The 18,613-nt window shown below is 49.7% G+C and overlaps 3 protein-coding genes and 1 non-coding gene across 4 annotated transcripts; 3 read left to right on the top strand and 1 right to left on the bottom strand.

Moving 5' to 3' along the window:
• The first annotated feature begins 1,456 nt into the window (after positions 1-1,456).
• Positions 1,457-3,386, top strand: BCR38DRAFT_415520 (chalcone-flavanone isomerase-domain-containing protein). Its single transcript, XM_040859025.1, has one exon. It carries the CDS (start codon positions 1,823-1,825, stop codon positions 2,987-2,989), a length of 1,167 nt encoding a protein of 388 aa, XP_040720526.1. The 5' UTR covers positions 1,457-1,822; the 3' UTR covers positions 2,990-3,386.
• Positions 3,387-5,741: 2,355 nt separating this feature from the next.
• On the bottom strand, positions 5,742-6,738 carry BCR38DRAFT_415512 (putative glutaredoxin). Its single transcript, XM_040859024.1, has 2 exons — positions 6,353-6,738; positions 5,742-6,201 (listed from the first exon to the last, which is right to left on the bottom strand). Exons 1-2 carry the CDS (start codon positions 6,450-6,452, stop codon positions 5,945-5,947), a joined length of 357 nt encoding a protein of 118 aa, XP_040720525.1. The 5' UTR covers positions 6,453-6,738; the 3' UTR covers positions 5,742-5,944.
• A 1,468-nt stretch (positions 6,739-8,206) lies between these two features.
• On the top strand, positions 8,207-8,309 carry BCR38DRAFT_t41. The gene has a single exon. It is a non-coding gene; the product is annotated as a tRNA-Thr (tRNA).
• Positions 8,310-10,209: 1,900 nt separating this feature from the next.
• Positions 10,210-14,232, top strand: BCR38DRAFT_330354 (uncharacterized protein; the record flags this gene model as incomplete). The annotated part of the gene is made up of 7 exons (XM_040854952.1): positions 10,210-10,299; positions 10,408-10,484; positions 10,540-10,831; positions 10,906-11,223; positions 11,281-11,414; positions 11,488-13,081; positions 13,132-14,232. 7 exons carry the CDS (start codon positions 10,210-10,212, stop codon positions 14,230-14,232), a joined length of 3,606 nt encoding a protein of 1,201 aa, XP_040720524.1.
• Between the last annotated feature and the right edge of the window lie 4,381 nt (positions 14,233-18,613).

The raw sequence follows: 18,613 nt of genomic DNA, 5'->3' as shown, positions 1-18,613 counted from the left end.
CCGACTTCTGCAGTGAAAGGGCGGGTGGGGTCGCATCAATCAATCAGATCAGGGCAGTCCAGCGTGCGCCAGCACTTCTGGCGGATGCAGGAAGCGGGGAGGTGCGACTAACAGGATGGATGTGTGCTAAAAATATCCTACCAGAAGCAGCACTCTCCTCCAGTGCTGAAGTTGATGAACATGGAAATGCATTCGCCTGCGAACTGCCCAGGCAAAGACACTCTGCAATGGACGGACCTGTATGCATCTCGTCATCAGGCTCTGTTTGTTTTCGTTCCTTGAACATGTCTTTATCTAGACATGCCAAACAATCATCATTATCAGCGATCTTTCAGGAGCAGACGAAACTCTATCTACCATCTCGCTACTCAGGTACGTTAGATCGTTTTAGTTGATGTAGGTCGTCAAGTCAATTCCTCCTCGTGGCTTCCATTTTGCTTCCCCGCTGCTTCATCCGGACTTCTTTCAAGATGCAGGTCCCCAATACGGACCTTAACTTCCCCGGTCGATGACATACATCACATCACGGCATGTTTATTTATAATGACACGGTGCTCTAAGCCACATCGGATATGGTCTTGCTAGCTAGAGTTTTCTACCAGTTCAGCAGACTGTTGATGGCCATCTGAGTTCAACGGTGGATCGTCAAGATGCGCACTCCCGCAGTCTCAAAGCGTACGAGGTCGTCTTACAGAATCACGACGATGCCTATGGATATTGTCGCATGCTTGCAACAACGTCTCAGGACATGCGCCCTGCATGTCGGGTTCCTGTTTTTATGCCGAGTCCGCTTGTTGATGGTACATTACTTGTGGGCTGGTTATGACCTCTGAAATCGAAAATTCCGATCGTGAAGGCGAGTGTTCTTGTTGACCATCTTCGCTGAGGCGCCAAAAGCTCTGAGTAATTGCATACTCTGCATAGTAGCATATGTCTGCCCCCTCCAATCGCTGCCCAACCTCTGCGAACGTGAGGTTTCCCATCGCAGCCGCAACGAAACGTTGAGTCACCCAGTGGATTTGCTGAAGATGATCACGACAACAGTGAGAAGGTGACACCGTCAGGAGTTTGCATGTGTTGTCTACACATGCAAGTCAGGTGTGTGTGATGGTGTCAGGCGCTTAGAACAGAGTTCGACCACTCATTGCCGCCATCACAGCCCACAACTTTTGGAAGGTTCGCATGCCCCCTGTCAAGGAGGAGGTGACAGAATAAACGGCGCACCAAGGGCGTAACAATATAGGACAGCTTGAGAGTCCAATTGAGTAATGTGGGATAACTCTGGGTTCCAGTGCAATAGACCAGGCACGACTTGATGATCCTACCGGCGTGTGCCGTTTATTTGTCGTTGGGTTGCACGTCGTCTCGAATGTCATCAAGCTTCTAGAGTTGACAGGGTGGTTTGGTGGTCAGAGCTCGAAGCGGGAGGCACAGCTGCCGAGGAGCCGGGGTGCTGAAGCATTCGGGACCGGAACGGTTCCCACGCCTTGAATTCAACCTGGAACTCAACCTGCGAGGCTGATGACGATCTTAGCCATATTGGTTTTGCAGTCCACGACCATCTGATGCTCGAAAGCTTCATCGAACAGGGTAACTCCAAGAACGGCTTGGCATATTCAAAGTTCAATCGACGTGCACTCTGCAACTGCGGATTCAATTCATTCCTGTTCGAGCGTCTAGCTTCCGAAAGCTGCCAAACACTGAACGAACTGACTGAACTACATGACGCCATGAACAGCACCGCAAACTAACCCCACAATTAATCTCGAGGCCAACTTCAGAAACCTCAAAGCTCTATCACCACCCACCAAAGGGCCACAAGATGAGGTCAACACGATTCCTTGTCCGCCCGGATGTCCTTGTACGCTCCCTCCAAACACCGATACGCCGGCCACCACAATCATGCCTCCGCGCACCACGGCAAACCCGAACCTTCCTCATGCGTCCGCGGACGTCAACCCGCGCCGTCGAGCGACTCGATATCAATGGCCTCCGACACAAGGCCTATGACTACCACCTCAAGCGCCACCGCTTTCTACAAGCCGGCGCACTTGCCGGTGTGATCGCCTTCACCTACACAGCCTACCTGCTCTACTTGGAGCTGCAGAAGCCCAAGAAGATGGACACAGGTCTCCCCTCCGGAGTTGACCCGTTCAGTACCGAAGGAGGAAGTAAGCGCAAGACAGTCATACATGATGCCGACGGCAAGGAAATGGTACCAACCGGCTACAAAGGCGTGCCGTCCTTTCCGCGCACCCTTGACCTCGACATGGGCACTGGCAACGGACAAGAGACAGTCGACGGAGTGGAATATACGCTCGTGGGCCTGGGCATGCGATCCGTCAGCTTTCTGGGCATCTACGTCTATCTGGTGGGATATTACATCGCGACGTCCGACATCGCCGCCATCCAATCCAAGCTGGTCAAGGAAGTGAACCCCATCGCGACGACGCTAGTCCCCAGCGAACGGGACGACTTGCGCCGCCGTCTGTTGGACCCCTTCGAGGGCGAGAAGCTGTGGCGCGAGATTCTGGACGATGTCAAGCCCAGGAGTATCTTCCGCATTGTGCCCGTCAAGGACACGGATTTCCATCATTTGCGGGACGGGTTCGTGAGGGCCATTATGGGGCGCACGCAGGCGCTGCCTAAAGAGCATGCCGATGAGGGCTTCGCCCGTGCGATGCAGGAGTTCAGGGCTTTATGGAATCGCGGTAAGGCGCCGAATAAGAGTGAGTTGTTGATGGTGAGGGATGAGAGGGGGGTTTTGACCGTCGTATTTGATGCGGGTAAGGGCAAGGGCCAGAATAGGGGGACGGTGGGTAGAGTCTTGGATGAGAGGGTCAGCAAGGCGCTGTGGATGAACTACCTAGCCGGACGCCAGGTTGCGAGCGAGCCGGCTAGGAAGAATATCGTTGAGGGCATTATGGAGTTTGTTGAGAGGCCGGTGGGGACGGTTGCTGCTCAGGTCGTGGTGTCGCACCATGTGTAAGTGCAAGAGAAGTCGCAGTTATGGCAGTACAAGACATGATATGTGATCTGCATAAGTGCGTTAAGGTCGAAAAGAAGAAATATCCGGCAAAAGGAAATATCACAATAAATGTACACATTAGGACTGGGGGAAAAAGGGGGGAAGACGGGGTGGCTCGTGTATATTATCGGCCCAGTCTTGTTGTCTTTCTGTACAGAACCGTACCTCACTCAGAAAAAAAATGACGATCCAATGACTACTCAGCTGTCTTTGAGGGCCAATTTCCCATAGCTATCTTGGAGATGAGTATTGGCCGCGAACAGAATTAGTTGAGCCTTATTCTTTAATGGTCAATGAATCGGCGGCAACTAGCAGGGCACGAAGATTGAGAGTCCACTTTTACCTCTTCTTGTTCGACACTTTTGACGACCCGGAAACAAGTGTGGCATCATGATATGGACTTGCTTTGAACCCAAATCCCCCCAGCCAAAAGCCCAGGAGTCAGAGTCTGCTTGAGACGATCCTGCCGTTTCTAAAGAATGGTTGATCACGCAGCCTCCATAACTTCAAAGCCTACTGAGAAGATGAGCGTCTCCGAAAACATGCCGGCTCCTCAATACCGCTACCGTTGAATCATCTCCTCACATCTCCGGCCTGCTCTTCCTCTATTATATAATACAGGGGACATCAAGATGGGGTGAACGACAAAGTCTCTCCAACAATTTTTAAACTCGATAGCAACCTCAGAAGTACACTACCTAGATATCTCCCCATAACTTCAATTGCAGCCGCAAGTCACCCATTACTAATCAGACAATAACCAGGTGGTCCAAAGAGCGCCAGCGACGAGGTTCAAGACGTGTATGTCCGCCTTTTGGCGGTGTGACATTGTGGAAGGGTGGAACTGTTAGAAATATACCTATATGTGGTTGATCAAGCCGCGGCTCAACGCGTTACGCTCATCTACTCAGCGAGCTCCTGAGACCTAGATGGTAAGAGCAAAAAGACGCGACCATGCCTATCTCTCTCTTCTTCGCCCTATGCCCATTATTCGGTCATGTTTGGCCCGATGAAACTTGCTACGTTACTTTCAATCATAGTGACGCACTTATTTAACCAAGGGTGGCCTTGTCCTCCATTCTGGCAGAGCTCTGCAGTTTGTTCTCAACGTAAATCTCGATATTTGCACGCGTCAGGTCTTGCGGGAGCCGTTGAGAACATATGATGATGTTCTTCGGGGCATATCAAGCGGTTGACTTTTCCTTCTACCGTTCTCGACTTGCCTGTAGACTCCATAAGCCAGTTGGCCGTACTCGTCCAGAACAATCATCTTCCCACAGGGACTTAACCACAGAAACATGGTGTGAATTCCATGACTTAATGTAGGCAGTGATGATTCGGGTGGAGTGTTGTTTGCAATACTATATAAGACGATCAGAGATCCCTCCCTGCTCCGATTCCACATTATTTCTTGACGGCTTCCTCTTAAAGCACCGAGTGAATGGTCAGATACCTGGGGAGTTACTTCAGGACTCCCCAGAAGTAGTAGATCGCTGTGAAAAGCTTATTGTTGGACCCTCACCATTGCACTCTTTTGCTTGTTCTCTGGTGTATGTGTGTCCCCGCATTTTCGATGTCTTCGATGGAGTATTACCCCCCGCTACTTCTACGGTGCTGCTTCGGTCCTGTGGTTATGATAAATGAGTTGCATGAACACAGATTTCCCAGGGCTGGATTAACTGTAAACTTAGGCTCGCCGCCTGGCTGATCACCCTCACTGCATCGCGTGTATCCTCTGTTCACGTCTTTGTGGGAAGCTTGTCGAATGTTAGAGTCGGGTTCCGTATCCAGGGGATTGTGGCATCGGATTCGTAGGTCTTGCATATCCATACCAGGTCTTTAGGAACGAGAAACATCTCTTAAGTAGGAGCCCTGGGCAGATATGAATAGTTCTTTGGCCAGGGGTCCACCAAGGCAGTTAGTAAAATAGCTTGTACATGACAACAGGAATAACATAGTATTGTCAACCTCTATTCTCACCATGGGACCTTGAATACAAGAAGACCCAACCTAACTCTAAGTGCCGGGGCTCGCGTCAATGTTATCGAGAGGGACTTGTTCAAATTGTTGTTTGCCAGTGTAGTATGGTCAGGGGTAACCGGCGTCTCTTAGGCAACTGTATGGGCATTGTTAAAGGGTGTGTGCTCCTCGGCCGATTTAGCTGGGAGGTATGAGGCTCTATATGTCAGTGTCCCATTCTTCTAGATACATGTAATAAATACCTTGGATCGGAAGTCACCTATAAGCTACATATTCTTGCATTGAGTGGCTGAGAAGGATTCTTTCGAGCAGCTCCCTCAGGATCGGACATTACCAAGCTCGTATCGATCAGAGTGGACCATGCAGCCAATATTGGCAGCCTTGAAAGAAGCATGAGCGCGCTCAACCAATACGTCGAGAACACGGGCTTAGACCAAGCATCGTTACTGGCTCGTGTCAACAAGTTTGGTCTTCTGCCTGACCGAACTGAAGTAGGCTGTCCAGAGTTGGTATTCAAACGGACAGCAAGCGACCCCGGGTTGCTGCCCTGATATCGCCCAATAGAACAGCACACAACCGTATGTGGTGGTCCCAGGTCGGTTGATAGGATTTAGCTCACTTGTGTTGGGTCTCCTAATGTGGCCGAATAGTCTCCGAGGTTACTTATACAAGTAACGAATTTACCTCCCTTACATACACTCGGCTCAATCAACTCATCACATTTCATAACAGCACGCAATGCATAACAGAGTATCCTTGAGTTATAGTATTCAGTTCCGCAATGGTATATTCTCGCGTTGATATTAGGTAGGTCAAGCACACTCTAGTATCTCGCTATCTTGTTCTTTAGATGTAATGTTCGCCATCTATGGTATCTTCGTCTCTCAGCTCATAGTCCTAAAGCTTCCCCTTGATTACATTGTTCCTCTCATCTAGTCAAACCGCCCCCGCCGTAGCAAGCAGGTGCTTCAACTCGCCACTCTTACTCTGTAGGTCGCTGTTGCCGCCAATGTGCTGTTTGCCGATGAAAATGTTGGGGACGGTGCGCTGACCGGTGATCTCGGCCAGGGCGGCCTGGATAGCAGACCCTTCATTGTCCTGGTCTAACTCGATGGCATAGTACTTGGCGTCGAAGCTATCGAGCAGCGACTTGGCCGATTTGCAGTAGGGGCAGTAGGACTTGGAGAAAACCGCTAGAAGGACATTTGTTAGCATGCGCTTATCTTGCAAGAAGAAGAAAAGTAGAAAGAGACCGGGATAGAGGGAAGGGAAAGCACGTTCATCTGCGGAAAGCGCATTGGAAGTTGGGAGGTAGAACCAAGACAAAGATGCGATGCGACATACCGACGGCGTTCTCGTCAATGATCTGCTGGGCTCGGGTCTTTGCGGCGGACATGGCTTCAGGTGTTGTGGATGATGCGAATAGACGACGGATGATATACATAGGATATTTTGGGCATCAAATGCGATGATGAGGCAGGAGGGGGAATGGCTTTATGAAAGTAGAGAGGATGACGGGCAAGCGAGCAACTGGAGGCAAAGATGCATGGTGGGACCGGGACGATTTGTCAGAAAAGGTCGGGATGGCGCAAGCGGGAACAGGGTTTTCTAGACTCTGGACGGGTCACAATGCAATTCTATTGAGCTTCCCAAGACAGCAAATGAGAAAAGTTTTGTCTGACCCGCAATCATGTTGAACAGACCTCGAGCTGCGTATGTTATCAGTCATTTCAATATCGCTACTTTGTATCTGATTTCGATATCCTCTGGCATGCAAATAGACACTGCAAGTTTGAGTGGCTGACATGCGGAATGGATGACGTAGAGCAAAAACTGAAAAGATCATGCACGGATTGCGCCATTGCATGTGCGATAAGCCTTATCATAATCTCAGATCTACTATGTAGCCCTGTGCACACTGGGCGGGTTCAACCAGACCATCTAATTGGTTGTTCCTCAGAGAACCCCTAGAAGTCACAATGGCCGGAGTCAAAATTGCGACAGCACCATCGATCAACCATGCTCCTGGACACAAAATCACAGCCTCCAGCATTTCTGGCATGACAGTGGTGTTGTCATCGCCTCTGCTTTCGCATTAGCATCTCGCATTATGCCGAAGCATTCCTCACTCCATGCACACTAACTGCACATAATCCCGCACTCGCCATCCCTGTTACCGCCCTCGTACCCTTAAAAGCTACACTGGTATTCCTCGTTGTAGCCTCCCCAGCTTTGATCGCCGTAATGTATGAGGACCAAATCGCCGTCGGAGGCGCCCCCGTGATGTCGAACGTGGAGGGCAATGAGCTAGCGACGCTTTCACAAGAGCCGCTGCGGTTTTCGAGCAAGCTGGCCGTGCCGACTCGGTAGCCATTTTTGTCGAACATAGGCTGCCCATAGAGCCACTTTCTGGGTCGGCCGAATGGCTTATGACGTTTGGATTCCAAATTGACTAGGGAATTGAGTTGTACCAATCCTGGCGACTAACGACTCATACAGGATTCGCATGTCTGATTATACGAGTTCTAACGACACATTGAGGATTCACTTCATCTGCTCTTGAAGGCAAGTATGTGTTACAACCTGATCGTTAAATACTTTGTCTGTGGAACGACGAACTTGGCAGTGGGCTTTGCATACCGAGGGACGGGTGGCGTAACTGTAGGGCCTAGCGTCCAGCAGCGAAGAGCCGTATTGTTGTATTACACGTTATCTGATCAATAAGGGTTCAAGTACTTAATTGATGTATATGTCTACTGCTGCTGTGACTTCTATGTTTGGGCGGGTAGATGTGGCTGTGTGTGTGCCTTATAACCTAGTGTATTCTGATGCGATGCACATCAATGCAAGCCTTAGCGCCACATTTGGCAGCTTTAGCCATCACATGGGGGATGTCAGATCTGCCCGTGCGATTGATGCTTGGCGCCATTTTTGGCTGAATATACATAGGGATTAGTTTGCTTGGCCTTGTCAAAGTCATTTCTGACTGAATTTACACAGGGATCTGGGTGTCTCCACGTGGCCCCAGAAAACGTCTATTATAGTCAAATCCTACATTACTTGGATATCGTTGCCACTCGCAGATCCTATAGTAAGCATGAATAACTTCGACGAGGTACAGGATCTATCGTTGAATCAATGTAGAAATTGGCGAGGCCTACCCGTATCGCCGTCAAGGCTATAGCAATATATACCGTCGTCGGCTGGTGTAGTTGGTCACTTCGCTGGTAGATAAGTCCCGATTTGAGCCTCGCCCACTTGGGTCGGTGACGAGTCGCGGGTTCGAATCCCGCAGCTGACACACAAGGGGGTTTAGTCAACCCTTACGGCGCGCTGCCCACCTTGTTGACTTCGCCTACCTAGCGATAATAGGGAGATTGGTGCAGTTTAGGATTACGAGCATCCTAGCCAGTCGACCGTCAAGCACTACGTCGGCGGAATATAACTCGACAGCCGGTCCAGAATTCGAATCGTTAATCCGACCCCTTATCGGACCCCCTCTCGCCGCGATTCTTGCGAGCGTCTAGACCACGTTACGGTCTATCCACTTGAGCGTATGGTTGAGATGTATACGCTCGACGAGAACCCCAATTAGCAGATACTACGACTTGTCGCGACAAAAAAATAGTCGAGCATCTTCTGCACATCAGCAGCATCCCACCCCTGAGGACGAATTTAAGTGCCACATTACCACACTTATCGGTAGTTCAGGCAGGGGTTGTAGCACAGACTTAGGGAGGGACAGGAGGTTTAGTAGTCATTTGGCTACAAGTTTACCTGTATAACCGCCCGACGCGGCTTAAGGGCCCGCTATATCATCTATAGCCCCTTAAGGGAGTACTTGTAGAGGTACCGAGGGTTAACACCTACGGCGTATTTAATATTATTATATACCGTCGCGGAGGCCAACGATACGAAGTTGTCGTGAAAGAACTCTCCGCAGCGATGCTAGTGCGACATATACCTGTGCAGAGACAGGCTATATGGAGAATACGCAGTTTATTGAGCCGGCTCAGGCGGAGCTCTCCGTAGACGAAGCGCTCGTGGATCTTACTGTAGATGCGCTCCGTGTCGAGTGCCTCGATAAAGGTTCTCCAAGCTGCCCACTTGATCTCCTCTAGAAGCAGATGCTTCTCCTTTGTAAGCAGGAAATCACTTTTATGGACAATCAGCGCGGCGTAGGAGAACAGGAACCCGAGCCCGCATCTCTAGAGTTTACGATAGTCGTATATACATGTATCCCTGTCTCCTGCCCCTTCTCCACAATAACACGCTAGTCGATAAGCCAGCTGAGTGCTCTAGAAGTCTGGCTCTGTCAGGAAGCGAGGGATCGGTTTAAGATACAACCGCCCTGTCGTCCAAACAAGGTGAAGGTCCATCTGCTCCGCGACAAAGAGATCCGTGCAGCGGGCGTGGCGGCATGGGCCGACCAGCAACCCACAGCTAGGTGGAAAGCTTATCCAGTCGTTCCACGTCTAACTCTTTCTTCATCCAAGTGATGCTATCGAGTCGCGGAGGGGCCAAATCGTGGGCTTCGGTTCGGTACGATGCGGGTTGGAGCGATCGGATTCAGAGCTGCCCATCGGGCTCGTCATCGCCGGTAGACTCTAAAAGTCTAGTCGAGAAAGGCACCTATGTGCTTAGCCGTCAGAAAGGTCGGCGAGCCTTAACACGAGCATAAGATAAGGAGGGATACTTGACTGCGTGGTGGCTCTATAACGCAACCGTTTCGACGCGAATAGGACCGTGCGAGGCCAACCGACAACCCGACTAGGTTAAATCTTCGTTGAACGCGTAGATGCGACTTTACAGGCTATCGCTCAGAAATGTTCATCACCTGCATGCTATTCCTACTACATAAAAAGCAGATGACGACTAGGCGAGGCTGCGGCGTGTCGGCACGGCACTTCCGTAGCCAATCATCGTGCCTTGCCAACTCAATGCATTCTGGCCGTGGGACTTCGCCGAGGTGAGCGAAAACAACAAGGCAGCTATTGCTAGCTACGTACTGGTGCACTTGTCCTTTTTCTCTTAGTTTCTAAAGCTTTCCGCTACGCTGAATATAGCCCGCACTTCTTCAATGATACCCTGCCGCTACGGTTACTAATACACAAGCGACGTTCTAGCCTTGCGAACAGCACAATAGGTTCTTGTCCTCCGACCCTGACTTTCGATCGCTTCGGCTACCGGCAACCGCGGCCATGGACCCGGCCACTGCTGTGAACATCCTCGTCCTAGTCGGCGCTGCAATCCTACCCTACTTGTGGCTTCAATATAGGAACAAGAGAGCGGTATACGTTTTAGGACAACAAGATTCGGCGAACGAAGAGCACCAAGCAAGCAAGCAAGAAGTCTGTACCTTCCAAGTATCGATTTGGGTGGCATGCTAATGAGTACAGACTTCTAGTAGTCGTTCAGTGCTCCAAGTTTTATATTCCGGGCCCAGCAACGCAGCCACTAGGGAGGTCGAGGTAGAGTAGGTCTTGCCCATGCTATTAGTGTCTCGTTATCTGGTTGCTGATTCCCCGCAGCATCGTCGCTGTCCACGGCCTCGGGGCTAACGTGGATTGGTCGTGGACCTGGACAGACGGAGCCAGCCATGTTCACTGGCTGAAGGATCCGAATATGCTACCTGCTGTGGTGCCCAATGCCCGAATCATGGTGTACAACTACGAATCGCGATGGCACGCGAATGCCCCGAAAACTCGCCTCTCTCTTTGTGGCAAGGATCTGGTAGAAAGCCTTTGTTGGTACCGGAAGGACACTACGAACCGCCCGATAGTTTTTATCGGACACAGCTTGGGCGGTAATGTTATCCAGCATGTAAGTGGAACACGAGCTTCCCAACGAGGATTTTTATCCTCTATTTGCAATGTATGCTAACGGGATTTGGGCAGGGCCTGTTGAACGCTAATGCAGACCCAGAACTGAAACACTTAGTCGACCGTACCGTCGGCCTCGTATTTCTGGGATGTCCCTTCAAAGGCTCTAAGATGAAGGGGATAGCTCAACTCATAGCCCGAATCATGCACATTGCTGGATCCCATATCGGTATTGTCGGAGCCCTAGGCTACGGCGATCGCACCTTGCGGGATAAGCTGAACGAGTTCGGTAAACTCTTGCAGAGAATTCGAATCCCGGTGGTCTGCTTCTTCGAATTGAAAGATACCGATTTTGGAAGAAGATTAGGGATGCCCCATCTAATTAAAGGAATGGTACGTACCGAATCAGGATTATGCGCTGTTTTATTATAATTAACGACGGTATTTCAGGTTGTAGAGGAGGACTCCGCATGTATCGACCTTTGTGATCATTTCCCGCTCTCGACGGACCATCTACGCCTGAACAAATACTCTGGCCCGAATGACCCTTCTTTCGACAAGGTTTCAGAGAATATTAAAAAGATGTGTGCAGATGTGAGCAAGGGGCGGTACGTCGCTAATCTCCACTTGGATTCGATGAAACTAATTAAGCTATAGCCTCCATCTCGACCAAGAGACAGCATTCGACAGGCTCCTCCCACACACTGTTGAAGGAGCATCCTTTGACTCCCACGCCGAAGAAGAGATCTCATATTGCCTCCAAGGCACTCGAAAAGAGCTTCTCCATGAAATATCCAAATGGGCTGTCGATGCTCGCGCCAAACCCGTCTTCTGGCTGAACGGCATGGCTGGCACCGGGAAGTCAACCATTTCGCGCACCGTGGCACAGTCTTTCTCTAAGAACGGCCATCTCGGTGGCAGCTTTTTCTTTAAGAAGGGCATGGCCGATCGAAGCGGAACATCCAAGTTCTTCACTACGATTGCCGCTCAGTTGGTCTATAAATCGCCGTCCCTCGCCTATTATATTCAAAGTGCCATCGATGCCGATCCTGCCATTACGCAAAAGACAATATCACAGCAGTTTGAGAAGCTCATCCTGGAGCCTTTGTTAAAGATGACTCTAAACACTCAGGCCCCTGCAACGCTTGTCATTATTGTCGATGCCCTGGATGAGTGCGAGAGAGAGAAGGATATCGAGCTGATCATCAAACTCTTTTCCCGTGCTAAGGAACTACCGTCTTCGTGTTTAAAGATCTTTATCACTAGCAGACCCGAACTGCCTATACGATTGGGTTTCAAGAAAAATCAAGGAACGTATCAGGATTTAGTCCTCCATGAGATACGCCAAGGTCTTATTGATCGCGATTTGACTATATTCCTGGAGCACGAGATGACCGAGATTAAAAAAGACTACAACTTGGGAAACGAAGATCAACAACTGCCTGTAGAATGGCCAAGCAAATCAGATATCGAGACTTTAGTAAAGAGGGCAAGTCCTCTCTTCATTTTTGCCGCCACTATCTGTCGTCTCCTTAAAGAATGGAATTACAGCGATCCCCAAGAACAACTTCGAGAGATCCTAGCCTATAAATCAAGAAACAAGCAGTCTAAGCTTGAGGCTACATACATGCCTGTCCTGGAACGACAACTTATCAGACTTGACGAAAGTGACAAGGAGAAGGTCTTAGAAGAGTTTCGAGTTGTTGTTGGCTCGATCGTTATCCTTGAGAATCCCCTCTCTACCCATGCTCTATCGCAGCTACTTGACGAAGATGAGAAGATGATTAGTAATAGACTGCTTCATCTTCACTCGGTTCTACATGTCCCGTCCCCTCCCGGCTCTCCCGTCAGACTCTTTCACCTGTCGTTCCGGAATTTCCTAGTGGATCCCGAAAGGCACAAAGACCAGTTCTGGGTGGATGAGAAAGAATCCCACAAGTGGCTAGCTACGAACTGCCTGCGCGTAATGAATAAATCCCTTCGGACTGATATCTGTGAGGTTCAGGCGCCAGGAACACCTCGTTCATCGATAGACCCACAGAGAATCAGCAAGTATTTACAGCCAGAAGTCCAGTACGCTTGTCAGTTCTGGTCGTACCATCTACAGCAGGCCGAAATGAAAGTATCGGATGGGGATGAGGTGTGTGACTTCCTGACCTGCCACTTCCTTCATTGGTTAGAAGCATTAAGTTTGATGGGAAGAGTTTCGGAGAGTCTGCAGGCGATTAAGGCGCTACGAGCCTGTGCTCATGTGAGTTTCAGATTCAAGCATAAAAACTCCTATAAACTAACGCGTATCAGTCGGACGCAACTAAGACTCTTGACTTCCTAAACGATGCTAACCGCTTTGTCCTTGCTATGACCTCTATTATCCAACAGGCGCCTCTCCAGGTATACGCGTCAGCGCTCGCGTTTACGCCTCGGAGGAGTACGATTCGAACTGTTTTTGAAAAAGATATGTCTAGCTGGATATCTATCGTATCAGGAGTACAAGATAGCTGGGGCCAGTGCGTACAGACGCTCGAGGGCCATAGCGACTTCGTCAGCTCGGTGGCCTTCTCGCCCGACTCGCAGCTCGTGGCCTCGGCCTCGCACGACCGCACGGTCCGGCTCTGGTCGGCGGCGACGGGCCAAGAACTCCAGACGCTCGAGGGCCATAGCGACTTCGTCAGCTCGGTGGCCTTCTCGCCCGACTCGCAGCTCGTGGCCTCGGCCTCGGTCGACCGCACGGTCCGGCTCTGGTCGGCGGCGACGGGCCAAGAACTCCAGACGCTCGAGGGCCATAGCGGCTTCATCAACTCGGTGGCCTTCTCGCCCGACTCGCAGCTCGTGGCCTCGGCCTCGGTCGACCGCACGGTCCGGCTCTGGTCGGCGGCGACGGGCCAAGAACTCCAGACGCTCGAGGGCCATAGCGGCTTCATCAACTCGGTGGCCTTCTCGCCCGACTCGCAGCTCGTGGCCTCGGCCTCGGACGACGGCACGGTCCGGCTCTGGTCGGCGGCGACGGGCCAGTGTTTGCAGACAGTAGAAACTGGTATAATCCCTTCCACCTTGTCTTTTGATTCTAGAGGTTTTTATCTCTATATGGATTCTGGTGCTATTTCTCTTCAAGGTCCACTAGATCCTATTAGAGCGACAGAATCTATAACTACTAGATCTTCGAAATCATTTTCCAGTCAGATCTTAGCTGATAACGGTCAAGATCGTCGCTCTGGCTACGGCATAAGTAAGGACCGTTGCTGGATAACTCTGCACGGAAAAAACTTGTTCTGGTTAACAGCAGATTCTCGACCAGTTTCTTCAGCTGTGTCTGGTTCTACCGTAGTGATTGGATGCGTTTCTGGAAAAGTCATTATTTTGCGGTTTTGTGAGGATAAACCAGCGCTCTGGTCCAGTATTTAGCTTCTCTCGTATAGCTTGTAAATACACAATCTATTTTCTAATATCTTTGCAAAAGAGGGTCCTAGGGGAGCGCACTTATTTATATTATATAACGGTCGCCTTTCGAAAGTTCTAGTGCTTTCGCGATAATTGGACGCTATTTGTCAGCATCTCTGTGGCTAGTTAGCTGTACTATTTCGTCACTGCGAATAGAGAAATATGTAAATATAAGGGCTGCTAATTTAGCTAACCGCAAGTAAGTCGCGGCCGCCCCCGCTTCCTAAGAAATAAGCTTTTCTGGACGTACTGTGTAAGCTGTCACGCCGCGTCAGGGGTTGCAATCCTTGCCACTACGCCACCGTACCAGATGTCTTCACCAAAAGAGACCAATACCAAAGACCCTGACTTTGGTATCTGCAACGACTTATCAATCTGTTCAGACCAGTATAGGTCAATCACGTGACAACCGTCACATAAGCGCCAAAATAGGCAATAATCTGAGGGCTGAATATGTTTAAGAGGCTAACAAGGAGGAAGCCGATTTCGTTACCTACTGTACTATGAAGGTGCGTATGAGACTAATCCCAAGTTGTCCCCTAAGGGATCCCTAAATACTACAATCAGTATCTGCCTGCCTCGTATCCCTGCATACCTGAGGCCACAGCTTCCCACATGTATCATGAAAGAGGCTAGTATTAAGCCGTAACATTTTATTTCAAATAGATAGTATTCAAACCCAAACCTCCGTCTGCTTCCGTAATCAGTCAAGCTTGCAGTTGTGAAGGTCAACCCTCGCAGACTCACTACAACCAGGTGACTTACAGCTGGAACACCTGCCATGGCAGTGCCAGATGGGAAGCCAATCATAACCCCTGCAGGAGCCCCGCCAAGCGTGGACGACTTAGTCGCGCTCCCTCAAACCTAAGTTTGTGATCTTCTTTCCTTCGCTCCTTAGAGTAGAATCTTCGTCGATAGCACCTAATCGAGGTCTCTACCAATGCGATGCAACCCAGGTCGTGACAGATATCAGGCACCGACTTAGTAACCACTAGCCGATCTCTAAGATATAATAGCCCTAGACCAGTACGAAGCGAGATATGGGAGTACTGTAACGGGGTAAGGCCGGACATCAGGGAAATAGGTTACGGGGCTAGGAGAAAGTTTATTTTCTCTTCTTTAAGAGGCACAGAGGCAGAGTAGGACACGAGTCCTCCATCTTCACGCATCATCATCCTCATCTTCATATAATCATCTCCTTCTTATCTATATCTTCACCTTCGCTTTTCAGTCAGTTATTTAGTTATTTTAGTTATTCAGCTTATCTTTACGTTCGAGATCCTATTATCACGATATGAGTATCAGAGGCACATCCGACCAACTCGCGGACCAGACATGTAAGAGCGAAGCTCTTACAACCAGTACCACGATATTCGTCTGATCAGACCAACAGATGGGATCTGTTGGTACTGGAGCCGTCTGTTCAGTGTGTTAGGTGGTAGGTATATCCTACTGACCGCCTGACCCCGTTTCAGTACTACTGAGCACGACGGACCCCGACAGTAGTTCGAAGCAAGTAAGATAGTACTAACAGAAGCGATAACTCACAAAAAGAAAAAAAAGAAGAAGAAGGGAGAGAAGAGGCCCGAACTATCAGAACCGCGTATACCAGAGTAAATCTTATAGACTTCCGATAACAAAAACAACCTAATATATAATACCTAAACACCCTACAGGTGTCAGGGTACGGCTAGGCCGAAGGCAATAGTACAGAGTGATGGGGAGTAACGGGCGTCCCTCCTACGTAATACCGGGTGGTCACTGGCGGTCTCAGGTAGGGGTGCCCACGGTGATGCATTGATCTCTGCTCCTTCCCTATCCTACTTCGAGATGGTCCTTATATAGATAGCTAGGCCGCCGCTTGGACCCGGCATAACAGCAGGGTCGGCGATGCCAAGGATCTTGACTCTCGTCATCCCAAAGCTTCACATAGATTGTAATCATGACTCGGGAGTCTTTTGTCCGAAACACCCCTCCGGCGCCCCACCGGTGTCTTGCGTTCAGTGTCCTGACACCCACCGGTGCCTATGGCATTCTGTTCTCTGACAACAGGGAAGAACCGTCGGAGGAGGGGCCGGCGAGGTCGGCAATAGCACCGAGAATATCATCGCGCACTCGCTGTAGCTGGACAGTAGTGAAATGGGGTCAGGTGGTCAGTAGGATATACCTACCACCTAACAAACTGAACAGACGGCTCCAGTACCAACAGATCCCATCTGTTAGTCTTATCAGACGAAGATCGTGGTACTGGTTATAAGAGCTTCGCTCTTATACGTCTGGTGCGACGCCGGGTACGCGTATCAAAGTCGGATGCTTCGTCGTGGTGCTCCTGGTTAGAGTAAATTTCGCATACCCAACGGGGTACACCTGTCTGCGTATCTTCCGGCAAGAGAGTCCAAGCACAGTGGTTCCCAGACCAAAATATCCCTGAGTGGGAATGCACCGCGACGAGTAAGGGCTGGAGTAATAAAGTTACCGCAAATAGGTGGTTAGATCAGGTTTTTCTCCCCAAGACGAAGCCTAGGGGTACCGAATGGCGACTCCTTATCCTCGACGGCCACCAGACACACATTGAAACGGGGTCAGGCTGTCAGTAGGATATACCTACCACCTAACACACTGAACAGACGGCTCCAGGACCAACAGATCCCATCTGGTGGTCTGATCAGACGAAGATCGTGGTACTGGTTATAAGAGTGAAGCTCTTACACGTCTGGTGCGTGAGTTAGTCGGATATGCCTCTGATACTCGTATCGTGATAATAGGATCTCGAACATAAAGATAAGCTGAATAACTAAAATAACTAAATAACTGACTGAAAAGCGAAGGTGAAGATACAGATAAGAAGGAGATGATATGAAGATGAGGATGATGATGCGTGAAGATGGAGGACTCGTGTCCTACTCTGCCTCTGTGCCTCTTAAAGAAGAGAAAATGAACTTTCTCCTAGCCCCGTAATCTATTTCCCTGATGTCCGGCCTTACCCCGTTACAATATTCATGCCGAATTTATGTGGAAAGCCTACTCGAATAGAGTCGCCGTGCTGTATTTACCCTCACACTGCAGTGACGATCTCCAGCCGTGCGATGTCGGGCCGTTCTCACCTTTGAAGACCTACTACCGCCAAGAGCTCAGGGCTTACGCTTCCTACAAGGCTACAGCCCCAATTTACAAGCAACGTATGCTAGAAGCATATCTACGTGCCTCGGAGAGAGCCTTTACTACGGAAAATATTAAATCTGGCTGGCGGAAGACTGGTATATGGCCCCTAGGCTCCGAAGGACTAGTCGACGTATCTTGTGATCCTCCGGAGCCTCATACACCAGATCCTCCGCCTCATATATCACCACCTTTAGTTGATTTTACTCCTCATAAAGCGCAGCAACTATCTAGCCAACTACATTCGATAGAGAAAGCCGAGGGCGGGGTATCTCGTAAGATTCGTACCCTAGTAGGCAAGACGGGCAAGGCCCTTACACTCCAGGCCGCCGAGAATGCCAAATTACGTATCTAAAACGAGAAACTATATAAAGAACTCGGTAAATACGCTCCAGATATACGCCAGCCCGTCGAGCCAGACTCGAAAGAATATATCTAAGTCTTCGGACACTTAAATTAAGTATGTTTTGTATATTGAAACGGGGTCAGGCGGTCAGTAGGATGTACCTACCACTTAACACACTGAGCAGACGGCTCCAGGACCAACAGATCCCATCTGTTGGTCTGATCAGACGAAGATCGTGGTACTGGTTGTAAGAGCCTCGCTCTTACACGTCTGGTCCGCGAGTTGGTCGGATGTGACTCTGATACTCATATCGTGATAATAGGATCTCTAACGTAAAGATAAGCTGAATAACTAAAATAACTAAATAACTGACTGAAAAGCGAAGGTGAAGATATAGATAAGAAGGAGATGATGATATGAAGATGAGGATGATGATGCGTGAAGATGGGGGACTCGTGTCCTACTCTGCCTCTGTGCCTCTTAAAGAAGAGAAAATAAACTTTCTCTTAGCCCCGTAACCTATTTCCCTGATGTCCGGCCTTACCCCGTTACAATATAAATAATATGGACGAAGTATTTAGGTTGATTCAGTTAGACCCTGCAAAATGGGGGTGCATGCAAAAAGGTGGTCAATGCGGTTAGTTCATCTTTCTCCATCATGATCTTGCCATCACAAAATCCTTTACAATCATCATTCCCGCGGTTTGTTTTGTTTTATTTTTAGTGGTGAAGTGATATGTTTTCCATCTTCCAACTGCAACGCTAGCTTGCTTACAAAATAGCCCCGCCGTCCGTCAGTCACACCCGCTTTCACGCCCGCTTACACACAGGAAGAACGTG

The sequence above is a fragment of the Pseudomassariella vexata genome (genome assembly GCF_002105095.1).
Source record: "Pseudomassariella vexata strain CBS 129021 chromosome Unknown BCR38scaffold_1, whole genome shotgun sequence".
Classification (NCBI taxonomy): domain Eukaryota; kingdom Fungi; phylum Ascomycota; class Sordariomycetes; order Amphisphaeriales; family Pseudomassariaceae; genus Pseudomassariella; species Pseudomassariella vexata.
Note: the sequence above shows the minus strand (reverse complement) of the source record. Positions and strands in the feature narration are given on the sequence as shown.